The sequence below is a fragment of the Melanerpes formicivorus genome, unplaced genomic scaffold (assembly GCF_026170545.1).
Source record: "Melanerpes formicivorus ecotype bairdi unplaced genomic scaffold, bMelFor1.0.p_v2 SCAF_36, whole genome shotgun sequence".
NCBI classification, from domain to species: domain Eukaryota; kingdom Metazoa; phylum Chordata; class Aves; order Piciformes; family Picidae; genus Melanerpes; species Melanerpes formicivorus.
This window is the reverse complement of record NW_027142388.1, coordinates 4,780,499-4,807,376: the sequence shown is the minus strand read 5'-3', so window position 1 is coordinate 4,807,376 and position 26,878 is coordinate 4,780,499. Positions and strand designations below refer to the sequence as shown.

Below are 26,878 nucleotides of genomic sequence, written 5' to 3'. Positions count from 1 at the left end.
TCAAAACAACAAGAATACAATGAAAATGTTGTTACTTAGAGCAATTCTAAATGTTTGCAATCAAACCTGAATTGAATTCCCTCGTTTAGAATTTAGGTGGCAATTCTGATCTAAGGTATGGCGGGGTGGTAATGGCTTACTCTAGTAACAGCCTTGAGTGTTCACTGATGTAAATGAGATAAGAGCAGACTTGTTAAAACTTCAGAGCAGGATTGCACAAAAAGTCATTTAAGCTCCATTAAACATTTGCACAGACCAGCATTCAGTTCTCCCTGGAACTGGAGCTCACTTGCAGACTGGAGCCATAAAATGCAGTTAAAGATCAAGGCATTCCTCACAATTCCAATTCAGAATTTAATTCATATTTGCATACAAATCCCATGAAAAACACAGGCTGGGAGAGCAAAAGCCAAACCCAGCCACTTAAAAAATGCCAGGTCCTGAGTCGTGTCTGCTCATTTAAACCATCATAAATCCTTACAGCTCAGCAGGAAGACAGTAAGAGTCATCTCATCTAATAATCTCCCCTCTCCCCCCACACTGTATGAATTAAATGGACTGAAACTGGGGAGTTTTGCATGGATCTATCTTAAATGCCTTGTACATTTCCTCCAGAAAGATTTCTGAACGTTTTACAAATTATGTCTAATGCAGGGTTACAAGACAGCAGCAAACCTTAGCTCAGGCTTTATTAGAATCCCCAACAGATGCCTTGTTTTCAGAAGAGAATACAAGTGTAATACTGAACAGGTTTTTCTATTTGCCACATCAAGAGTTTGCTGTGCTCACTGCTGCTTGCTGCTGCGTACTTTGTCATGAGCTCTCCGTGCAGCATCCATTCAGATGAATGTTAATTTGCATACTAGTGCAGGCTATGTGGAAGGAGAGCAATTCTCAGAGGCACTCAGTACAATAAATCATTCAATAGAAGATTCCTTCATCACTAAAATTGTTGAGGAACAGAGCCCACGCAGGGGCATACCAAGTTTTTGCTTTAACTAAAATAAAGCTATACTGACCTGCTGCTGAAGGCTATGGGAATATGATCCTGCAGATGTCCTAATGGAGATACCCATTGTGCACAGATCCTCAATAACTTGGAAGGGAGCAAGTTGTGAAAATATGGTGAGAGTTATGAAAGGGCTCATTAGGATGGGTTTAGCTATGGGAGAAATCATGTATTTTATTTGCCTCCTTCTGCCCGCTTCTAACACAGTCCCCTGTTTGCAGAGCCACTTCTACAGAACACAAGAGCAGCAAACTGAGCAGCTATGAAAACACTTTGCTTACTGCTGCACTAGCTGCAGTCTTTGTGTGCAGGTTCCAGTGGGATGGCACAAGAATGAAGTGTCCACAGAATTTAGTATGTGGGCATTCTTTTTAACTGGGCAGTAAGAATCATAGAACCATTGAGGTTGGAAAAGACCTCGAAGATCACCAAGTGCAGCCATGTATATAACTGCCTATAACTGTACACTACTCCTTTGTCATCCACAGTGGAGTAACTCTGTGAACACTAACACTATCTCCCTTTTCCCAAGAGCTAATGGGGTTGTTGTTATGATGCACATTTTGCCAATCAATTTGTTTTCTGGGAAGAAAATTCTAATGTTCAGTAGCTCTGTTGGTTTTATGCCTCTCAATGTAGATGTGTCTGCTCTTTTTTTTTTCCAAGCACTACTGTAAAGCTCAGTGCAGAAAACTACATCACTAAGTAATCTCAGAGAGATTAAAGGAAATCATGTTTTGGTGTAAATGGTTATTATCTTGTCTTTCCTCAGAATTCATTTGTAGGCAGCATCAAGAAAACAAATTTACAGTGGCACTTTTTCCATCTCCTATTTCTATCCACCTGATAAAATGGCCAGTTTCAGACAGGGCCAGAATGCCCCTAAAAACTTAGATGGACACTGCTTCATCTTCCTACTGTCAAAACATCATGTGTGGCAAAGAAGTTATGCAGTGTTGTCTTTTTGTTAAGGCAAGACAAGTCTCTGCAACTAATCTCTCATGCCAAGAGGAGTCACCAAAACACATCCTCATTGAGAACTTGCGCTGCAGTATGTGAAATTCAGATGTGTGAACATCTGACACATTCAGACATCACATGGAGAAGAATGAAACATTGCACTTTAGGCAGAAGCATTTTCAAAGCTACAACAGGAATGGACAAAAATGGATTCTGATACATTACCCAGGTACCAAAGTACAAATAGATTTTTAGGACCCAGACTAAATCGGATGAAGTCTTTGACAAGACTTTGATGGACTCTGGGTCATAACTGAACATTCACAAAGATGCTGCTGGGTTGGCACATTTTCCTGTTCTGATAAAAAACATTCCTGTTTCCATTTATTTCGATCAGCTCTGGACAAACCTCTCATGAGGGTTAACTAAACCATTATTACCTACAGATTGGAGTCTGCCTCCCCTCAGCTGCTCTCTCTGTGCCCCGTTACATGAATAATTTGCATGCAAATACCACTGAAAAATACAGCAGCAGCCAGCTTCCACCTGACTGGGATATAACATACATTTCTTCTCTCCAAGAATAATGCTCAGTGGAGATGTAGCATGTGATATACTTACAGAGCAAAGTGACAAACTGAACCACCAGTTTATCTAATATTTATATTACATGGATTCCTAGAGGTCCCCACATGCCACCTGCAATTCCTGTGCACAGTAAGAAACAGAATGTGCCCACACTGCAACTCAGCCTGTAGACGATAAAACTCGTTAATGTGTGATTCTTTTATCACATACTTTGTTTTTTATGCTGGTGAGGTCTACTGAGTCTCATGATGAAGGATGATATTTATTTATGAACATCTCTGTAGTCCTCAGCACTGTAGCATATGAACACCTCAAAGTTTAATGGCATCCCAAATTAATGACTTCTTCTGAGGAAGCACATAAACCTGAAACATTGTGCTCTAGTTAAATTATAAATCTCTGTCATCGCTCCTGAGCATACAACAAAACTTATCCTGAGGAATCAGGTCTATAGGCAGAGCTCTCCAACATGCACCAGCATAGAAGCATTCTTCTCTCCAAGCGTAGCCCACTTGTGCAACTGTTGTAACATCCTTCATCTCAAGAACTAGTGAGGAGCAGCCATCCACTTTTCACAGAATCAAAGGATACATCTAGTTGGATGAGACCTCAAAGATCATCCAGTTCAACCCTTGACCCAGCACTGAAGGGTCAACAGTACAACATAGAATCATAGAATCAATAAGGTTGGAAAAGACCCCAGAGATCATCAAGTCCAACCTGTCACCCAACACCTCATGACTACTAAACCACGGCTTCAAGTGCCATGTCCAATCCCTTTTTGAACACCTCCAGGGATGGTGACTCCAGCACTGCCATGGACAGACAATTCTAATGTTTGATAACCCTTTTAGTGAAGAAATAATTGCTAACATCCAGCCTAAACCTCCCCTGGCTCAGCTTGTCACTATTTCCTCTGGTCATGTCACTGACACCAAAGAGAAAAGGCTGCTCCCTCCTTGCTCCAACCTCCCTCCAGGTAGCTGTAGAGAGCAATGAGGTCTCTCCTCAGCCTCCTCTTCTCCAGACAGAACCACCACAGCTCCTTCAGATGCTCCATATAGACCATGTGCTCCAGGCTTTCCACAAGCCTTGTTGCCCTACTTGGGACATGCTCCAGCCCCTCAATGTCCTTCCTGTAATGAGGGACCCAGAGCTGAACACAACATTCGAGGTGTGGCCTCACCAGTGCTGAGCTCAAGGAGGTGATCACCCCTGGTTGCTTCTAGCCTCCGTGTTTCTTATCTAAGCCAGGATGCCACTGGCTTTCTTGGTCACCTGCCTGAATTCAGGAGAGTGACCAATAGAAGCCTAGAATTCTTAGGGTTGGAAAGGACCTCAAGGATCGTCTAGTTCCAACCCCCCTGGCCTTAAAAACCTCCAGGGATGAGGCTTCCACCACCTCCCTGGGCAACCTGTTCCAGTGTCTCACCACCCTCACGGGGAAAAATTTCTTCCTAACATCCAATCTGAATCTACCCATTTCTGGTTTTGTTTCATTCCTCCTAGTTCTATCATTAACTGACACCTTAAAAAGTCCTTCACCAGCTTTCTTACAGGCCCCCTTAAGATACTGGAAGGCCACAATTAGGTCTCCTCAGAACCTTCTCTTCTCCAGACTGAATAGCCCCAACTCCCTCAGTCTGTCCTCATGGCAGAGGTGCTCCAGCCCTCTGATTACCCTTGTGGCCTTTCTCTGGACCTGCTCCAGCACATCCAGATCCATCCTGTAATAGGGGCTCCAGAACTGGACACAGTACTCCAGGTAGGGTCTCATCAGAGTGGAGTAGAGGGGCGAATCACCTCCCTCACCCTGCTGCCTATGCTTCTCTTGATGCAGCCCAGGATGAGAATGGTTTTCTGGGCTGCAAGTGCACACTGCTGGCTCATGTTGAGCTTATTGCCATACTTACTGCCATGGGGATGTTCCAGGCCATGTAAACGTGCGACTTGAAGTCATCCATCCAGACCTCAGCAGCCCGCAGGGCGTTGCGCTTTGCATAGTAATCGATGTCATTGTTGTAGGGTTTCTTTGTGCGCTCGATGTGAGCCACGCGAGAACAGGGTAACACCTCCATGCTTCCTCCACACTGCCACACCTGGAAGTGTTGGGAGAAAAACAATTCCATCATCTTTTATCTTCCCTCCCCCTTTTTTAAGGTGATACAACTGCTTCCATACAGCATCTGGAAAGAAAGAGTGTCCTAGTTGAAGATAAGTGCTACGGAATGACTCAGAGTGATCACCTGATTTACCTGTTCTGAAGGTAGGACAGAGGGAAACAAAGAGAACTTTTCTCTTGGAATCAGTGATGTCTGGAGTGAGGCAGGGTGAATAAAGCCTACATGCTTCAGTTCCCTCACATCTGTATTTAGTACTATAGTGTAGCTAAGATAAATAAAAGATACTAAAATATAAGCAATAATCCATTGCTTTCCAGTGGTGCCTTTCACTGAGCGTAAGAGCTCATTTCCAGACAAGATGCATGCCAGAATAATACTGGGGCAGTGCTCCACTTCTTCTCAGGGACAAAGAAAAATTGCTTGGGAACTAGCAGATAAAAATCTTGTCTTCCATGTAGTTGGGGGTTTTTGGTTTGTTTGTTTGGGGGTTTTGTGTGTGGGAGGTGTTTTGGTTTGCTGTTTTGGTTTTGGTTTGCTTTGTTTGTTTGTTTGGATTTTTTGTTTGGGGGTTTTATATATACTTTGTTAGGTTATAGATAGATAGATAGATAGATAGATAGATAGATAGATAGATAGATAGATAGATAGATAGATAGATAGATAGATAGAGATATATTAGGGGATTTTTGCTGGTTCCCAAGTAGTTCTGTAGTAAATCTCTGGCCACTGGAATTTACATTTGATTAAGGAAATACACTGAAAACCACACTGCTCATAAATTTGGACTGACATATGCTGAGAGCTTCCACTGCCAAGGGGAAGTGCTAGGAAAAAAAGATAGGAATTAATTGATTTTCATGATCAGAAGGGGAAATGAGCAGTGCACTTTAGCACACTGCTACATGCCCAGCCCATCCTGGAAGCCAGCTATTTAATGCACATTTTTCTTTCTCTGGATACGGCTAACAACGTTGTAAATTTTATTTATATATTTTGGTATGTAGGGAAAATACATTATCTGAGTGACAGATTGATTTCCTTCAAATGCCAGTGCTCATGCAAACCTGAAAAGGAAAAGGTACTAAACTGCAACATTAAAGGAAACGGTTTAGCTCATCTGTAAATTCAGCACCAACAGTTATTTAGCAGTGATAAATTCTCCCTAGATGAATTCCACAGGGAACTCAGACACCTGGCTTTGAAGAAAACACAACAACAAAAGGCAGCAGCAGCCTCAGGCCAGATAACACTCATCCTGTCAGCCAGGATCTTTGGTGCTCAGCAGCCAGCATGATTTTGTGCTGTGGTGTGAGCACCCCATCTGCAGTTGTCTGGATTGCTTCACGTTTACATTCAGTCACTTCTGCCACCTGCCCCTTAGCCCCATTTTGCTCTTTAAGAAACAAAATCTGCTCAAGAAAGGGGAAGGAAAAATGAAACAGTCAGGAAATATTCAAGGTAATGCTGCTTCCTATGAAGATGTTGATTTACCCCAGATAACTTGTTCTTTTCTGGGAACACATAACTTAGAGCACCAGTGGGAGATGTTTCCCAGGATGAAGATGGAATTTCCATGCCCAGAGAAAGAGAACTCGATGTACCACACATGGTGAGAGGAGACAGTTAGACACTCATGTATCGCCAGGCACACCTCGTCTTGTCACCATTTCTCTATATTCCAGATGAATGCTACAGCTGCTCAACTATGGGTCATTTCTTTACAGGCCAGACAAGGTTGCCTGTTTCACTTCAGAAGGATTAGCTGCTGTTCAATGGAGCATGGCCCTGACTCTGCATCTGCACACTCTTTTGAGGTACTGTTAAGTTCAGAGTGATTACTTTAATACAAAACAAGAGTTACAAACAAATACATGCAACCAAAAGCAGACAAGCAGCTAAGAGCAGTCTTATGAGATTTAGATGAAGACTCAAGATTTGGGTTGGAGTCAAGAGGATGGGGAGGTTTGGCAGCACCTTCTCCCTGGACACAGAATTGAAAGACATGAATGATTCAGAAAACCATTGCCTGTCTGCCCTGAAGTACAAGAAGTCTCTGAAATACAGTGAAGCATGAAAGAACAAGAAAATGTTTAGTGTATCAAAGAGACAAGGTGAGGTGAGTCAGCGGCTGCCCTCGAAATTAGTTGATTCTCCCTCTCCTTTCATCCTCAAAACTGTATTTAATGACCCACTTTAACAGTAGTAAGCAACTAATTTCTTTCCACATCTAACTATGAAATTATGCCAGAAAAATAATTGCATTCATCTATATAGCATTCATCAAGCAGAGTTCTTAAAGCACCTGGGAAGCAAACTGTTTTTACCTGTGAGCACAGAATGGTGCCCAAGTACCTCCAAATCAATGTTTCAGGCAGTTCCATATCTGTGACTCAACACATTTCAAGTCCAAATTATTCCTCTCACACTGAGTTGCCAATGTTAAATGTGTGTTTCGAGCTTCATTTGCTGAGAACATGGCAGGCAGTCTCTCTGAGCTGCTCTCTACAAGGGTGTACAACACTGAAAAGCACACTCAGCCTTCTTTTCTCCCATGGAGATGCAAGTCCCACACAATAAACTTTGTGCCGTTGCAGCACGCGCTCATCAAACCTGTACTGGAGGCAATGGCCCAGGCTCCACTGAGACAGACTCAGAAGATGCCCTGGGCTGGGAACAGAAGCAGCTCCAGCTGATAAGCACCAGCAGCAGTGAAGCAAAAAGGCTTCTGCTTTGTGTGCTCCTCTACTCAGCACAGCTGCTACACAACCCAGGGACTTGGCTTTGCCTCCGTGAGCATCGCACTGTGCAGCATTTTAAGACATGATCAAGTAATTCCAAGAGACACTCAATTTATTTGCTAATTGTAGTTAATTTCTAATTTCAGTATTGCTCTTTAGGCTGCTATAAACAAAATTGATGGCAATATAAATGTTACCATAGCTGTGTTACCTTTGCATTTTTACTGCTAATTATCTCAATCAACTTTTCTATAAACAGACATATTAAGTATTAAAAAGTACCCACATCGGGGGCAGATTACAAACTGAATGATAATGTTCATGGTTTATGCTACAGTAATTTGCTGGCACTAATTATTAGCTCTTGCTGTACACCTGAGATATGACTGTCCTACAGAAAAGGGTTTGCCATTATTAGTAGTCAATCAGACATCCCATTCCATGCAGCAGAAGAAACAGTGCAATGAGACAGTGTCTTGTCTACCATGACCTGAATTGTGCATCAAAGTTCTCTGAAGGCAGGCTAGGTACATGGTTTAGAAAGGCTAATGAGTTGCTATGCTTTAATTCTTGCAAAACAAGAAGAAACTTTCAGAGACAAATGCATTTTCCCCACAAGTATTTGTTGCTAAAGGTCCAAATCACTCTTTTTAATAAGATTAAGAAAAAAAAACAACAGACATGGCTTCCTTAAAAAGATCCAAACAAGGTCTTAAAAAGAGCTGGTAGGTTTTGTTTGTTTGTTTGGGTGGGTTTTTTGGGGGGGTGATGGTGAAATTATTAGGAAGTATAGATTCAAAAATTAAAAAAAACAACCCAAACAACACTTCTGACCAAAATCCAGTTATTCTGGGAATGAGGAAAGAAGTGATGCAAAATGAAATGCAAAATTCCATCAAGCCAACTGGCCCTTGTGGTAGGGAAAAAAAAAGTTTCTTATCTAAGAATAATAGATAGATAGATTAGACGGCTGGATTAGGTGGTAGGTAGGCAGGTAGGTGGATAAACAGAACAGAACAGAATAGGATAGAACAGAACAGAATAGAGCAGAACAGAATGGAATAGAATAGACCAGGGTGGAAGAGACCTTCAAGATCATCTCATCCAACCCATCATCCAACACTATCTAATCAACTAAACCATGGCACCAAGCACCCCATCCAGTCTCTGTCTAAACACTTCCAATGATGGCAACTCCACCACCTCCCTGGGCAGCCCATTCCAATGGCCAATCACTCTCTCTATGAAGAATTCCTTCCTAACATCCAGTCTAAACCTCCTCTGGTGCAGCTTGAGACTGTGTCCTCTTGTTCTGGTGCTGCTTGCCTGGGAGAAGAGACCAGCCCCTAACTGTCTACAACCTCCCTTCAGATAGTTGTAGAGAGCGATGGATGGATGGATGGATGGATGGATGGGTAAAGTAAGCTTGGTCACCATTGAAACAGGATGTAGACCTGGCTGGACTGCTGGGACAAGCAATTCCTAAGTCATGGCAATATAAATAGAACATTGCTGACAGAATCTCCAGGTCTGTAGGTGAGACCTATTTCAAATAGCATCATGCCCTGATGAGTGCATGTCAGAGCTCAGTACGTCATGGGATTTAATGTTCAGGTGAGCCCCTTAAAGAGTGTAGTTGCAGCTCCCGATGTGCTCACACCAGTTACAGGCAGGGTCTTCACTCTCTGTGGACTTAGTGGTGTGCAGATGGAAAACCATTCCCTGCTACCTTCAGCCATCCTGTGTTTTTGAGAGCATGTTTACTTACTAATGAGTAGAATTATTCATGCCAAAAATGGCAATGAAATTCCAGTCTTTTGTAGCTGTTCTTATGAATGCTTTTAGCAGTGTCAGGAGAAGGGAGTAACTAATACTAGAGATTATTTATTGTTTCAGTCAAAAAAGCCAAACATAGCTTCACAAGCTAACATAGGACATTATTTTGTACACTAAGCCAGCTGTAGAGTGTTATTTAATTTGGTACAAACAGGCTCAGCAAAAGCAAACTCAGCAGGTAAAAATAAAAATGATATTTTTAAGCACACAGCTGAGGAGACAGTTAACCCTCTCAGAAAACTTAGACTGGAAAAGAAGATTGTGATCCTTAAGAACTTTGTATCCTGCTGTGAATTTTGCACTTTAGGCACCTTGGTGCTCAGTAAGAAAGAAAAATAAGTTTCAGACTCTCTGTTGCAACTATTCTTTTCCCCCATCAAATACACCTTTGATTCAAACAGCTGGAGAGATGAGGTACCCAAGAAGATGAATAGGAGAAAGGGGAATTCAGCATCTGAAGGATTTGCTTCCAAATAGTTACCCTCTGCTAACAATTACCTGACACCCTCAAAAGTCCCTCTCCAGCTTTCTTATAGGGTCGTGTCCCCCCCCCCCCCCCCCCCCGATACTGGAAGGCCACAATTAGGTCTCCTTACAGCCTTCTCTTCTCCAGACTGAATAGCCCCCAACTCCATCGGTCTGTCCTCATGGCAGAGGGGCTCCAGTCCTCTGATTATCCTCGTGGCACTTCTCTGGATGTGCTCCAGGTCCTCTGGATCCTTCCTGTAATAGTGGCTTCAGAACTAGACACAGTACTCCACAGTACTCACAGCTTCTGCTAAGGGACACACCAGTTATAACCACTGGTCTAATCAATGAAGCTTCTGGATGCCAAAGCAGGTCCAGCACAGTGCAAGCCAGGCATTTGTAGCATGTTGGTCTCCTTTCAAAGGGGCTGGGTAAACATTAGCTCACTTTTCCAAAAGAGAGCTAGGATCAGTCCTGCTCCCTGGTGAGACTGAAAATCAAGCAGTTAATGAAATTTGCAATAATTTGAGACTTTGAGCCTATTTCTCACAGCCAGCCAGCTCTCTGGAGGTGGTGTCAGAAGGGACTATTACCGTGCGACTTGCAATTGTGTCAGAGCAGCTTTATCTGTGTCCAAGAAGTTGTGAATGTTTCAGTGGTCCTTTGCTGAGAGGAACAATCACTGCCTACATCTTCCAGCAGTAAAAAACGGAAAGAATCGGCTTCAAAACATGCATGTGGCAGCAGGCTCCTCTCATTTCTAGTACACCCCAGCAGAGCATGTTACCTGGCATTTTGGCAATGGCCTCTGCCAGAGGCAGCTCTTCAGAGGTGGATGTTCAGCACATCCTGAAACAAAACCCTTATGCTGGGACCGGGCTCTGATGTTTTACACAAACAGTTCTGAACTCCACCTCAGCAGCACTTCATAGAAGTAGCCTTTCAGATTTCAGACTTTCTTTTCTGTGCAAAGGCAACAGAAGAGATGGAGGAGTTTTTAAAGCAGCTCAGATATCCCTGGTTTTTTGATACCCCAGCGTGGGAATTCTTAAAAGTCAGGGATCTCAGGTTTTCTGCAATTTTCAAAGCAAAGCCTACAAAAGACAACTGTCTTCTAGACAGCCCCCACAAACCTACAGCAGGACTGGAAAATCTTTTTCTATCATGAAAAAACGTCCACATTTCAGAAACTTTTGCTGACCTAAATTGTCAAGAGCAATAACAGTCTTAAACATTTTCAGTAGCTTAAATGTAAGCTCTTTGCCACCTCCATCTTCCTCTCCCCCCAAAAGATAGCCCCAAGCCCATGCAGAGCTACAGGCTGGGGTCAGAGTGGCTGGAGAGCTCCCAAACAGAGAGGGACCTGGGGGTACTGATTGACAGCCAGGTGAACATGAGCCAGCAGTGTGCCCAGGTGGCCAAGAAGGCCAATGGCATCCTGGCCTGCATCAAGAATAGTGTGGCCAGCAGAAGCAGGGAAGTCATTGTGCCCCTGTACACTGCACTGGTTAGGCCACACCTTGAGTACTGTGTCCAGTTCTGGGCCCCTCAGTTTGAGAAGGACATTGAGACACTTGAACGTGTCCAGAGAAGGGCAATAAGGCTGGGGAGAGGCCTCGAGCACAAGCCCTATGAGGAGAGGCTGAGGGAGCTGGGATTGTTTAGCCTAGAGAAGAGGAGGCTCAGGGGAGACCTCATTGCTGTCTACTGCCTGAAGGGTGGTTATAGCCAGGAGGGAGTTGGTCTCTTCTCCCAGGCAAGCAGCACCAGAACAGGAGGACACAGTCTCAAGCTGCACCAGGGGAAGTTTAAGCTCGAGGTGAGGAGAAAGTTCTTCACTGAGAGAGTTGTTAGCCATTGGAATGTGCTGCCCAGGGAGGTGGTGGAGTCACCATCCCTGGAGGTGCTCAAGACGGGATTGGACGTGGCCCTTGGAGCCATGGTTTAGTCATGGGATCTGTGTGACAAGTTCGACTTGATGATCTTTGAGGTCTCTTCCAACCTTGGTGATTCTGTGATACTGTGACAAAATGTTTTCCTCAAAAGCTAGCTTCTGATGATTTTCAGAAGATCTGTTTGGTGTTAAAAGATTTATTTGTTTAATACAAGCATATTGCAAGCTGAAAGGTCAGTTAAAAATGAAAACCAAATCCTTTGTTGCAGAAAGAGCAAACCCATCTTTTGCCAACATTAAAACAAAGGTGTTTGCTCCCATTTGGAAGTCTTGCCAAAGCGCAGCCTTTTCCCCAGAAGTGGTTTTGGTCTAATTTATCAGACAGAAAAGCCTCAAAAACACGTCCATCAAACTTTAGGGAGGCCTGTGGCAGCCCTTCTCACAGTGCATGTGGCCTAGAGATAAAGAAGCCTTAAATCACTGCAACAGACTGCCCAGACAAGGGGGTCTGACAGAGTGATTAAAATGTGGTTCCTTGAGGTGAAAAAAGGTCTCAGTACTTTCTGGCCAAAGTTGCCATACCTGAAGGGCAGGAGGAGACACATCCCAGGTAGTAAATTCACAACAGCAGGCACCACTGGGCCCTTCTCAGCAACTTTAGCACCATTGGGTGAAATAAAAATCCTTGTGGACAGCAGAGTCACAGGCAAATTCCTGCTCTGAAGAAATAAAAAAATGCCTCTTACCATTAAAAACATCCATTAGACAATGAGGCTGCAGTTTCAGCCTCTCTCTCCAGTCAGCCACAGACCAACAAGGTCTATGGCAGTGCGGTAGTTTTAGGCTATACCTTTAAAATTTTTCACAGATCTTGAGCAGAAAAGTAGTGAAATGCAAATAAGTCACTATTGGGTGTAAAAAGTAAAATGAAGATAATTCTAAACAATCCCATTGGAGAGATAAGGAACTTAAACTTGTTACACCAAAACAATTCTCTCTTCTGTTCTCACTTCTTTGCCCGGGAGAGATACTAACTTGCTTCTGCTTGACCTTGGCTGTGTTGGTTTGGTTAAGTCTAACAGCAACTTTCTCTGCTCCTTTCTCCCTTCTTTTTGAAGAGCACAGAAGAGAAGAGCATAGAAGAGAACAGAACAAAACTAGCCAAGTTGGAAAAGACCTTTGAGATACTGAGTCCAACCTATCATCCCACATGTTCCAGCAACTCAACATCTTTCTTAAACTGAGGAGCCCAGAACTGGACACAGGACTCAAGGTGTGGCCTAAGTAGTGCTGAGTACAGGGGCACAATGACTTCCCTGCTCCTGCTGGCCACACTATTGCTGATATAGGACAGGATTCCATTGGCCTTCTTGGCCACCTGGGCACAAAGGAGCATCTTGGTAGGGGCATCTGGGTTGGCAGAGAAGGGAAAGCTAGTAACTTCCCCTGGTCTTTGACCAGGGTGGGTCCTTGTGCTGTTTATTAATTGTGCATATCTGTAAATATTGTAAATACTGTATATTTTGTACATTTTAATTGCATTTCATTGGAGAGTATTGTTCTGCCTGTAAATACAACTTTCACTTGCTTCCAGCTGGGCTGGGCTGACAATGTTAATGCTGGGGGGTGGTGGAAATTTCAACCCACCACAACCAGGAGAGATTCTTCAAAGTAAATTTGAAGCATGACAATAAGAGCCTTTCTTGCCTGAAATACAGAACCTCTCTGGCTTTCCTCCAGTCTTTAGTGGATGTGGGCCACTCCTCAAGTGCCCACGCTAGAAACCAACAAACAAACAAAAAATTAGCAGGAATACAGCACAGTTTTGATTCTTGCCTTCTGATATTGACAATTTAAGTAGTTCACTGGCAAGCTCTTTCTCTAAATAATTCATAGCCTGACGTTTTCCCTTTTTTTCCCCTCTTGTTTTAATAGGGATTCTTTCTTCCACACATTCTCAGTGCTGACTGGAGGACCATATTTAATCAGATGTGCTAGATAAAGCGCTCTGTCTCTCTCTCTCTCTCTGGTTTTCACTTTGCATGGGAAGCTGTGGGAAACAGGGGAGCTGTCATAATCAGCCACATCGCATGGAAAAATTAATCATGTGGTCTCGTTCTGTTCGTCAACGGCATTTTGGTTCATCATCTTTAAAGGCAGCCATAATTATGGTTTAAAAACAGTCCCAACTCCCATTTCTCAAAATAGCCTGTGCTATTTAATGGTGCACTTGTAGAGAAAAAAACAAACAAACAACTTTCCACGCTGGGATGAAACAGCTTCCTTCAGAGAGACTTGTGGCTGCCAAAAAAAAAGAGGAAAAAAACAAGGAACTGGGAAAAAAAAGAAAGAAATTGCATCTCAACATCCTCCCCCTCTATTCTGCCCTGGTGAGACCTCACCTGGAGTGTTGCATCCAGTTTGGGGGCTTCCCATTTCAAGAGGGACAGGGATGTACTTGAGAGGGTTCAGCAGAGGGCTATGAGGATGATTCAGGAACTGGAGCACTGCCCTATGGGGAGAGGCTGAGAGCCCTGGGGGAGGTTAGTCTGGAGAAGAGAAGACTGAGAGGGGATTTAATAAGTGTTTATAAATATCTGAGGGCTGGGTGTCAAGAGGGAGGGGACAGGTTCTGATCACTTGCACCCTGTGACAGTACAAGGGGCATTGTATCTAAACTCCAGCACAGGAGGTTCCAACTTAACATGAGGAGGAACTTCTTCACAGTGAGGTTCACAGGCTTCCCAGAGGGGTTGTGGAGTCTCCTTCTCTGGAGACTTTCAAAAGCCATCTGGATGCATTCCTGTGTGACCTGGGCTAGATTCTATGGTCCTGCCCTGGCAGGGGGGCTGGACTTGATGATCACTGGAGAAAGGCTGAGGAGTTTCCTTCTCTGGAGACTTTCAAGACCTATCTGGATGCATTCCTGTGCAACCTGTGCTAGATTCTATAGTTCTGATCTGGCAGGGGATTGGTCTTGATGATCTCTGGAGGTCCCTTCCAACCCTTAACATCCTGTGACCCAGGGACCTTGTGATTTGTCAGAGATTTCAAGATAAACCTCTGAACAATGCTTGCAAAATATAGGACCCAATGGTCCTATGACTGGTCATAACATTATTATAACCCCTCCTTTTTCATTTCAGCTCCTGCTAAGAGCAGTTCATAGATGATCTGCTAATGGCAGATACAGGGGGAGCAGGACAAAATCTCACACATAAAAGCTAATTCTGTCACCAGGGCACCCTTATTAATGTGGCTGTGTAAATCCCTAGTCCCCATTGCCATTCCTGCCCTGTAAAGCTGGGAACATGCATAATTTGGGAAGCTGAATTTCATGTGGGGCTGTCCTCACATTTTATCTCTTGGCTCATGCAGTGGGAACCTAATTTGAAGACAGAAATATAGATATGGAGGATAAAGCAGATGCAGCCATATGAGTCTTCAGTGTTGCTTTGGCACTAGTATTGCCTCTTTAAGGTTTTAATTACTAATATTTGAGTTGCCCTAATGATGAATACCTGGAGGCTAGCTGCTTTTTCCAAAATTATAACAATGGAGTTCAAGGGTGGGATGTTTGCTTCTCTTGCACAGTCACCTAGTGTCAGGTTTTATGGCAGATTCAAAATGGCACCTTGGCTTTGTAGGAAAGTAAAACAATTATTTCATAGATACTGGAACAGCCTCTAAATTGTTAGAATCGATTGGAGTTTGCTCAGTTTTATTCCCCTGGGCTTTTCTAATACTTACAGATGAATTGCTTTCAGAGAAAAGAAGCAGTGGGACCACAAAGTTCTTTGGAATGAGACACCCAAACCATCATGCATGATTCCAGCAGGATCAGGGAGGTCATTCTCCCCCTGTACACTGCACTGGTTAGACCACATCTTGAGTCTTGCGCCCAGTTCTGGGCCCCTCAGTTTAGGAAAGATGTTGAGTTGCTGGAGCATGCCCAGAGAAGGGCAACAAAGATGGTGAGGGATTTGGAGCACAGGAGGAGAGGCTGAGGGAGCTGGGGTTGCTTAGCCTGGAGAAGAGGAGGCACAGAGGAGACCTTATTGCTCTCTACAACTACGTGAAGGGAGGTTGTAGACAGGTGGGGGCTGGTCTCTTCTGCCAGGCAACCAGCACCAGAACAAGAGGACACAGTCTCAAGCTGTGCTAGGGGAGGTTTAAGCTGGATATTAGGAAGAAATTCTTCATAGAAAGAGTGATTGCCCGTTGGAATGCACTGCAAGGGGAAGTGGTGGAGTCGCCATCATTGGGGATGTTTAGAAGGAGACTGGATGGGGTGCTTGGTGCCATGGTTTAGCTGATTAGATGGTGTTGGATGATGAGTTGGACACAATGATCTCGAAGGTCTCTTCCAACCTGGTTAATTCTATTCTATTCTATTTTTAAATCTCTCTGATGGCTCTTCTGAGGTTGTCCTTCACATATTTCTTAGAGGTTACACAGAACCTCAAGGTAGCTGAGATCTCAGATGTGACAACAGAGAGGAGATAAAACCCTCTTAGAGAAGCAAAGAGATAAGCATGGAGGAACTGAAACATGTTCTAGAGAAACTTGCACTCACAGCTGCTATCTTGCTATAAAGATAAACTTTGTGTGTGAAGAACTAGGTCTGATAAATTAACAGACTGGCTGCTGCAAGAGGGAGAAGATAGGATTTAAAAGTATATTAAAGGCATCCCACATGCGTTAACCACTCATCTCATCTCATCTCCATAAACACATACTGTGCACAATTTTACAAAGGGTATTGCAACTTTGAAGGATGTTTGCCTAGGGAAGAAGTTGATGACTCCATGTGTGAAGCAGAATTCCCTTCTGCAAGGGAATGTTGTGTGCTGATAGGGGATGGAAACTGTGTGAAACCTTCGGAGAAATCAGAGCAGACTCAATACCACAGGGCCCAGCTGCATTATGCAGCACTGCACAGGCTGTGCTTTACAGAGGGATTTCAGACACACATTAACTGGGACAACAAAGACTACAACCATCAAGGTACTTCAGGAATTCTTGTTTACTGCTGGAAAGTTCATCTAGAGCTTCAGTGATACTGGTCAAAGACAACATGCTTGGATTAGACTGTTTCTTGGAGAGCTGGTGAGAAGGCCAAGCACAGCATAGCAGGGGTTAAGCACAAGGCTGAAATGATGGCAAAATGCAGCTAGCTCTGTACTCAAAGATATATTAGGAGAGTTTATGCAGATAACAGACTTCCACCACTAGATTCTGGAGCCTGCTCCTTATTCCCACTTCTGAGCTCCTAGTATTCACATGGCTGCAAAGTAGAGCTTGCCTCTTGCCTTCAGGACATCTGCCCTTGATGGGACAAGTCCTGGGTGCCTGCCTGCTCTGTGCAGCTGCCTGAGAGAGGCACCTGGAGAACTACCCAGAGACTCCTCCAATCCTGACTGATGCAGGTCTAGCAATATGCCATGAGCCGTGTGGGGGACAGTGATTCACCTCTCTGTGAGCATGAGGTCAGCATGTCCCTCAGGTGGAAAAGGATGGGGCAGATGATCTGGTAGTCCTAGAAAGCACTTATGGAGCAAAATTTTGGGAGGTGGTGTCTTAAAAGGTGAAAACAAAGCAGGCAACCTCACAGGCATGGTGTACAGCAACTGTTGGTATGTTCTGTAGTGCTGACCTTAGGTGCAGGTAAGCACTTTTTATCTGCCATCAACCTCTTTGACATCATTGCTTTGGGTCTGATAGAGGAAGGACTGAGGACAGGGAAAAAGGACAGCCTGTCTAGAGACAAATTGTTAATTTTCAAACCCTCTTTTTTTATTAGCAAATGAATGGACATTGGCATCTCCAAATGCTCCAGGAGATGTTAACAGCTCCTATCACATCAGTGACAGGCATGGCAACAAGATTGCTTTGGGGCACACGCTTAAACTTCATGGACTAGAGATAATAACAACTCCATTTTCTTTGGCTTCTCCAGTCTGAAAGAGACTGCAGACATCTGAAAGGAGCTGCAGCTGTCTTCTTCTGGTCTAATACCAGATATGTTGGGTTTTGCAAGCCCCAAATTGCCTTTTCCTTGTATCAAGTCACTGCAATTTGATATCTCCAATTTAGTTTGGTAGTTGTCCCAGGCAAATGCCTCTCACAGCACATTCTTTATGCATTTGATGTGAATAATTTTCTGCCTTTTTACAGATTTACTCAATTTCCTCCTAAATCTCTAGAACCACTGTCAATCATTTCTGCTAATCTGTCAGCACACTGTACTGTAACTGTTAAAATTCAACAAATTGTCCTTGGAAAACTACAGTCCATTTGGGATACATGAAAGAGCATGAAAGACCAGCCTGTCATCCTTGCTCCTCACTTCTCATTCATGGCATTTCTTTTGGCTGTTTCTTCTCACCTATCCCAAAAGAGAAAAATCTCTCTCCAAATTCAAGTCTCAGCAAGGGATAAGGACGTCTGTACATGAAGCTTACATCAGAAAATCTGCAGCTGAGCTCCTGCAACATTTGCATTCTTAGGCAAGCACCTGTTTTGTCACACTCTGAGATTTACTAATGTGCACCAAAACACCCCAAAATGTTGAACAGTCAATTCACAAGCTTCTCCTGAAACACAAGAACCAGCATACTGGCTGCCATAGTCCAGGCTCAGAACTAAACCAGTTGAGAATGTCAGCAGTCCAAAGCAGGTTGAAGCACACTGTCAGATCCCATGGGATTATTGATTACTGAAGGTCAGAGTGGGGATGCCTTGCTTGACAGGTGTAGCTGTTGACACAACACTTCCATGGAAGTCTCTTGAAGAGTACAAGACTAACTGACAGGAAACAGAACTGGGGCACTTCCTTAAAAACAACACTTAGGACAGAACTGCTTTGACCACACCTGGCACTGCTGTCTTAGTTTCCACTATGTCAAGATCATTCAGCTCCTTGGTCACTGCCTGAGCCAGCTGAGAGGCATTCAATCCATTCACCATACTGATACCTGCACTATGGCTTTCTAAAGCTTTGGCTTCCTATTGGAAAGTCTTACCTAAAAATAGTAACTAGCACTTAGTCATTATATGCCTTTGGCCCATGAGCAGTTTCATTTCATTGATGTTTACAAGGCTCTCTACTAACAAAAATCAGTCCTTCAGTTAACATAGCAGAGCACTGTGCTTTTAATCTGAGGCCAATTCCACCCTTGCTCTAGCCAGTGCTTAAAGCGACAGCTTCCACAGAAATCAACTTTTCTTCAGGAACTTAATCTCCTCAGTAGGAAAAGAAAAAAAATAAAGCAAAAAGAGCTGAGTACAGAGGACCAGACATGGTTAAATTCCATCATTTGAACTAATTTAAACACATCTCTGAGATAGAGCTAAATGCAAAGACTGTAAAATTTAGATGGGGTTTGTATGCCCATAGTTTAGGTTCACATTTGGGCTTTGGATCTGTGCACAAATGAGGACAGTCTTTGAGCTTTTGAGAGGAAGAGCTGTTTCATGTTTCAACTCCCTTCTCACTTTAATTTTGTATCTCAGATTTTCCTCTTTCCTTTGATTAAATTAAAGCAAAAATCAGACCTCCAACCCAGAAGCAAAATTAAAAGCCTTTGACAGAGCCAGGTCCTTGTATTAAAACACCCACACTTGAAACCTCAGGGGTTGATCTATTCATAACACCAATTTTCAGATTTAAACTTTTGAACTCAGAAAGAAAGCAGGAGGAGGAAAAAAAAGTATGCAGTGATGCTGGAGTCATATACATCAGTGCATGGGGCAGCTGAATTACAGAATGGCTGAAGTTGAAAGGGACCTCTGGAGGTCATCTGGTCCAACCCTGCCTTCTCAAGAAGGGCCACTTAGAGCCAGTTGTCCAAGACTCTGTCTCAGCAGCTTTTCAATATCTCCAGTGACACAGATTTCATAGCCTTCTCTGGGCAACCCCTCAGCATTGTCTCAACAGTCTGATTTCAGTTAACTTTCATCAAAACTGGGCAGAACTTCTAAAACTATCTCCCTTCAGCTGTTACCTAATCTGAGCCAGGATGAAAATAAAAAGCAAAAGTTGTTCAAGCTCCACCCCACCCCCCAGATGGAGTTCTTAGCCTTATTGTATAATACCTTTAGTTCACACTTCCAGTCTGTTGCTAAAGAAATAATATTGCTGCATGATCAGCCTCCAGCAAGAAGGCTGAAAAATGATGAAGCGCTTCCCAGCATCTTAGCTGAGACCACAGGGAGGAAGAATAAAGAGTGGAATTTATTGGTGCTTCCACTGGAATAAAGACATTCTTGAATAAGAAAATATTGAAACAGACTGTCTAATGAAGTGATCAGAAAGGGTCTTTTCAAAGGACCCTAAGTGGAGTCGTCCTCACTTGTTGTCTTTCTCCACAACAGGCCCTTAAATGATCTTTGCATATTGTCTGCACTAAATCCTGCAGGGTTGCTATTTCATTTTAAAGAAAAAAGCTTTTAGGCTGCAAGGGATTCATTCAGTGAGAGCTATTATGCTTATTGTGACTCTGCTGCAGAGCCAAGGGATTTGCTATATGCTCATTAGATCCCACATTGTTCCGAAACAATCTTTTACAATGCAAATTTCGGTGTGCTGATCTACTTAGAATAACACTCTCCCAAAAAAGGCTATTAAAGTAAAAGCTTCTTCTAATGCAGAAACACTGCAAACACAGATTAATTACTAATATTTTAGACCATGGAGACATCTGGTGTCTCAGCTTACCTTGAGCTTTGAACGCGAATTCACAAGGACTCAGTGTCATGGGTACAAAGCAATACCACAGATGAGCACAGAGCTCAGAGACCATATTATAAAGGCATCATAGATGAAACACATTTGTCAGCTGCCTTCTTAGTGGCTGGTGTACAAAAGACTTGATCTGTTCAATACCTGGCACCTGAAGTGTCTAAGCAGTGGAGAAACCTCAGCAGAAGAGAGGTTCATTCACCAGGACTGCTAAGGAAGCTACATGAGAGAAAAGGTGTGAGATCTTGACAGCCCTGCTACATAACCATCTTCAAGGCAGTGCCAACGAAGAGAGGAAAGAAAGCAAGGCAAATGTAGCTGGGAAAAAAAAAAAGGCAGGAGTGAGCAGAAGCAACTCACTGAGTTCTAATGCTGGATCTTCAGCACTTGGGGAGCTGTGACAGACTCCATCTCTTGGGAGTGCTCTTTAAATTCCTGCCTGGCAGCTGTGACCTGCAGAGCTATTGATGATGCAAGGTACACTCTTGTTTCTCAAAGCATTAATTCTCTCTTGTTCCTCCTCTATGACCTTCCCAAGGGAGCGGTTGTATGAACACAGCACGATGAATATTATCATCCAGGAGATGTACCTGATAGCTCATTCTTAATGGTTCTATAAATCTCACTAAGTCTTCGAGCTTTAAATGTACAGCAGAGATAATAGTGCTGTAAGGAATAGTGAGAACTCATCTCTCATAAGTACAGAAACCAGCCAGTCTAGTGACACTGTAGTAATGCATTCTCTCTTGTGCTCTGATTAGCAGCACTCAAATTGGAGGCGCAATTGGTGCTGAAAACTGATGGCTAGGAGGATAATTAATAAAATATCAGAGGTAAGCAACAAGAAAAAAAGTTTGCTAATGGAAGGACTAACAAATCATTGCAGGTATTCCAGACATCCTTTCCTGATCATCCATTCTAAATCAGATCAGCAAACTGATCTGGAAATTTATGTTAAACCCACCCACAAATCATCACCTGCTTATACTGGACAAGTTCATTTGGTGGGAATAAGAACCTGCTCACTAAACCAGCACATGATTATCGAATTCAGGTGGCATCCTGTTTTACACAAGGAGTGCCAACTCCTTAATAAACAAGATACAGATGTGTGGGAGCGTGGCTTTCGCTGGGAACACTATTTACTTCAGATGACAAACCCATAATTAGGGTGCTTCTCCCAGGGAAAACACCACCAGTGCTACAGGGAAGTGCTGAAGGAGGGGAGCTGTCCATAAACAACAGGAATAAGCCAGCCAAAGTAAGTCTCTGAAGTTTGAAAAGCACACCTCCACCCACAGTGCCCTGGTGGACCAGGCACAGCTACCCCTGGCATATACCTGAGCTGCAAGAAGGATGTGGGAAAAAAAGGTAGAAGAACTCCAGAGAGTGTCTTACAAGATGCTTTGACTTCACCTTTCTGACTGAAGGACAGTACATGTCTGGAATGGGTTTTGGACACCTGAGTGGAAACACAAAGGCAGGGAAGAGGAACTTTAACAGAGGGAAGTGCTGCTATGTCCTAGTCATTCACTCTGCTTAAATGCTCCATTGCTACTATTAATGGACAGATAATAACATTTATCTTAGGCTGTGAAGTGACTGACAAACTAAGCTGTGTTACATGAGCAGAGTGCTTAGTAAGTCACTTAAAGAGCTGGGAAAGGCATGCAATTTGGGTAAAAGACAAAAGAAAAAAGCTGTTTGTGATTTTGATGGACAACTCCCTCGAGTATCTCCAAACCCTAGGACTGCAAAGCAGGCTGTCACATGTGTGCATTTATTGCCTCTCCAAGGACCTTCGAAGTGAGGTGTACCACCAGACACAGCCTTGTACTGGCTTTTTTCATTTCACTTCTTTGGGACCAATTATTCTCATGTGCAAAGATGGAAACCAAGGCTAGCTTTAGCTGACAAATTATTTTGTTTGGTGGATTTCTTTGGTTTAGGTTGTTGGGTTTTTTTTTTGTTTGTTGTATAAGGAAACAAACAGAAATGTACAAATGATGAACAAATGATGACAGAGAAAAGTGTTTACTAGGCATGTTTACATTCTTTAAGCTAGAAAGGACACATTCCACCCAGCACAAGAATGTGAAAAAAAACGTAGAATAGAATGGAATAAACCAGGTTGGAAGAGACCTTCAAGATCATCGTGTCCAACCTATCATCCAACATCACCTAATCAACTAAACCATGCCACCAAGCACCCTGTCAAGTCTCCTCCCGAACACCTCCAGTGATGGTGACTCCACCACCTCCTCAGGCAGTCCATTCCACTGGGCAATCACTCTCCCTGTGTAGAACTTCCTCCTAACCTCCAGCTTAAACCTCCCCTGGCACAGCCTGAGACTGTGTCCTCTTGTTCTGGTGCTGGCTGCCTGGGAGAAGAGACCAACCTCTGCCTGTCTACAACCTCCCTTAAGGTAGTTGTAAAGAACAATAAGGTCACCCCTGGGCTTCCTCTTCTCCAGGCTAAGCAGCCCCAGCTCGCTCAGTCTCTCCTCCTAGGGCTTGTGTTCCAAGCCCCTCACCAACTTTGTTGCCCTTCTCTGGACACGCTCCAGCAAGTCAACATCCTTCCTAAACTGAGGGGCCCAGAATTGGATATGACATAAACATTTGGCAGGATTTTTCCAAAGAGCTAAAAGTGTCCTCACAGTTGAACACTGCAAATATTAGCTTCAGCTTATTGGGAAGATAATGTCCTGTATTATTAAAGTGCTGAGCAAATAGGGGACGTTCTATGTTTGCAAGAGATTGCCAGAAGTTAAATATATATATATCTATATGTAGATATGGCCTCAAATCGAACCAAAACTGTGCTTGGCATTTCAAGGTGTTCAACAACTCAAAATACGGAGAGAAAGTTCAGTTCAGACCAATGAAAATGTGTTGTTTCAACAACATCTGAAAATACCCTTCCTTAAGAGTGTAATATAATGGATTCTCCTTTCTCAACAGATGAATTGAGATCTACTTTCCCCCCCAAAAAATCTATATTCTTTTATTCCCCTGAAAGTTATTTGTAAAATTATTGTCTCTCTACAGACAAAAAGGTCATCAGGTGATTACAAAGAACCTTTTGCTTTTTTATGGCATCCTTAAGTTAAGCCATTCATCATCATTCTTCACTCATAGGCTGGGAACTCACACACCAAATTTCTGCTGTGAGCAGATTTTTAGAGACCCTTCAATGAGAGAGAGTCCTGAAAGCAAGCCCCATTCTCTGAACCAAGTTCCTGTTCTCCACTTTGGATTTACCACTTCATGCTAAGCCAAACACAATCGTAATCTACAGCTGGTATGTTTTCACCTGAATTAATCTATTCTGCTTCCCTGTCCCAGACAGGCTCAAGCTGAACCACATGGTGACATCTCTCATGCTGGGAATCAGCAGCAGCTCTCTCCCTTTTCTCAGAGACAACTGTAAGACAGAACTCAGCAGAGGTCAGAAACTTTTTTATATCATCCTTCCTTGTTCTTATCCAAGAACTTTCATCCTGACACCTGAGAGTGATTTTCAGACACCCACTGTGAGCAGAGAGCACAGTACCCCAAATTCATAAACTAGGAAATGAAAAGAGATGTTTTCCATGGCACCTCTCAATGACTCTGTCCTTACAAAAATCCATTGCCTCCGTGAGCTTCTTGGCATGGAAAGATTTGGAGACTTAGGTGTTAGATGAGGATTCCAGAGAACACTTAAACAACTTGCTTATGCAGTGTGCTCATCCCTATTCCTCAGTCTTGCCCTTACTTACCCTTCCCTGGCCCAGCACAGAATTCAGCCCCTCTGCATTTCACATGCTGCTAGATGTTGAAAGGGATTAGAGTGCAAGTGTGCACTCACGAACATTGCACTGGTGGACTTGTGCCTAACAGAGCAAGCCAGAGCCAGTGATGGATAGCTCAGACTTAAAATACAGGTAGAACAAAACTGACTCAAAAGGACATTGAATGTGACCAGAAGTGTGTTACATTATAAAAAACACTACTGAGTTTACTTAGTGACCTCTGGCATTTTATGTTCCCAGAGAGTTGCTATAGTTCTGCTTCAAAATACACCCTTCAGCTACAGGTTGACTAAAGCAAATAAATATTAAAGCACCCTTTGTTACTCCAGTAACTTGATACTTCTGGAGAATGGCAGTAGTCATTAAATATTACTTTGCTTCATTAAAGTCTGAACTTCCAAGAACTGGAAGTTCTGTGTAGGAGTTGGAAGTGTGGCAGTGTGCTGGGTTGAACCAGCTGGGGAAAGATGTTCCTCCTTTAAGAAGGACATTGAGATGATTGAACGTGTCCAGAGAAGGGCAAGGAGGCTGGTGAGAGATCTGGAGCACATGCCCTGTGAGGAGAGGCTGAGGGAGCTGGGATTTTTGGCCTGGAGAAGTAGAGGCTCCTGAGAGACCTTATTGCTCTCTACAGCTACCTGAGAGGAGGCTGTAGACAGGTGGGGGTTGATCTCTTCTCCCAGGCAACCAGTGGCATGGTAAGAGGACACAGTCTCTAGCTGTGCCAGGGGAAGTTTAGGCTTGATCTTAGAAAGAAGATGCTCTGAGAAAGAGAGATTTGGCCATTGGAATGTGCTGCCCAGGGAGGTGGTGGAGTCACTGTCATAGAGTCATAGAATCAATAAGGTTGGAAAAGACCTCAAAGATCATCAAGTCCAACCTGTCACCACAGACCTCATGACTACTAGACCATGGCACCACGTGCCACATCCAATCCCCTCTTGAACACCTCCAGGGATGGTGACCCCACCACCTCCCTGGGAAGCACATTCCAATGACTAACAACTCTCTCTGTGAAGAACTTTCTTCTCACCTTGAACCTAAACTTCCCCTGGCGCAGTTTGAGACTGTGTCCTCTTGTTCTGGTGCTGGTTCCCTGGGAGAAGAGACCAACCCCTTTCTGGCTGCAGCCTCCTTTCAGGTTGTTGTGGACAGCAATGAGATCTCCCCTGAGCCTCCTTTTCAGTCTAAACAATCCCAGCTCCCTTGGCCTCTCCTCCTAGGGCTTGTGCTTGAGGCCTCTGACCAGCCTTGTTGCCCTTCTCTGTCCCTGGAGGTGTTCAAAAAAGGATTGGATGTGGCTCTTAGAGGTGTGGTTTAGTTGTCAGGAGGTATTAGGTAATAGGTTGGACTTGATGATCTCTGAGGTCTTTTCCAACCTGGCTGATTCTATGATTCTATAAACTGCAAAGGACGGTGCCACAGGATGGAATAATTCCTTCATTACATGGTTGATTTTATCCTGGTTTACCCTATATATATGTTGTTTGATCCCTGCTGGGTCACAAATACTCTTCATTTACCCAGCTCTGGGTTTTATCTAACTAGTTATTTGTGGATTCTTTGTTGTAAACATTCTGGACTGGCAAAAATGATAATTGAGAATCTTTCCTATATTTTTTTTCAACCTAAATACAATCCTCTGCTACAAAAACTCAACCACCCTTTCCTGATACAACTGGATGGATGATAAGAAAACAATTACAGTGACTGCATTGCTTTGTCTAGCATCTGTAAGAAAATTTGGGGGGGGGGAAAAATAGCTTCACATCATTTTTATGGACTACATCACTTCCCTGGATGTGTAGTTCATTTAATTTTGCCCTGGAGCATCTTTGCTGTGAGTAACACGGAATACGAGCCACTTGTCTGTCCCGTTGCTTCTAAATAATCTCTTTCCATCTTCTCTCAGAGCCAGGCTGTCACAGGCAGCACAATATCTCTGCAGAGATGAAAGACAAAAGCAATAACCACAGCCAAAGCCCCCAGGGATTCCTTCACTAGCTCTAACTACAGTGTCCACTGTATCAAAATCCTGTCTCGTTGCCCTGTGTCAATGTTTACATGCTCTGTTGCTTCACCCACTCACACTTTCAGAGGAATTCCAGCCTTATTATCTACTTTGTCAGGTGATGGCAACAACTATTTTCTTCCCCCATTTCTCCTGTCACTGACACCTTCCACCAACCAACTGTGGTCACAGCCTCTGCTCTATGACTGAACTACGCTGAGCAATTCCATTATTATATGAAGGACACTGTGTTTAAAAAATGATTCATGTACCCTGTAGCTCTGCAGGAGAAAGGGCTCTGTGGCTGCTTGTATCCCATTGCTGAGACTAAACCACAGGTTACATGGTTTGTTTTGCCTGAGCCAGATGAAGACCTTATCCTAGAGGTGTTTGTGCCAGTCCTGCTCCATTCCCTCTGCCTTCCATGCTCTCCCCATTCCCAAATGATGACCACTGCTTGAGCTGGTCACGCAATGCCTTGCAATCTGTGTAAATTCTAATTCAAAATGATGCAGTCTAGTTTAAGCAGTTAATAATAAGAGCTGCAACCCTGCATCATTTTGACAGATTTGGGAAAACTAAGCATGCCCTTTTGGTTTAAGGGAATGCCAATTTCTGCTTCTGGATGCTGATGAGGAGGAGGCAATATATTTTTACCTAGCTTTGCTGGAAACAAAATGTCTGACTGTAAATTTACATTGGCAAGGATCT

General features: G+C 43.5%; 1 protein-coding gene across 2 annotated transcripts in view; it reads right to left on the bottom strand.

The window, feature by feature from the left end:
• Positions 1-26,878, bottom strand: part of GALNT9 (polypeptide N-acetylgalactosaminyltransferase 9) — a 175,172-nt gene that overhangs the window by 19,689 nt on the left and 128,605 nt on the right. For both annotated transcript variants that reach the window (XM_068157365.1, XM_068157364.1), the window contains one exon: positions 4,471-4,656. In XM_068157365.1, the coding sequence (XP_068013466.1) occupies positions 4,471-4,656 (186 nt within the window). The remainder of the gene's footprint in view (positions 1-4,470; positions 4,657-26,878) is intronic.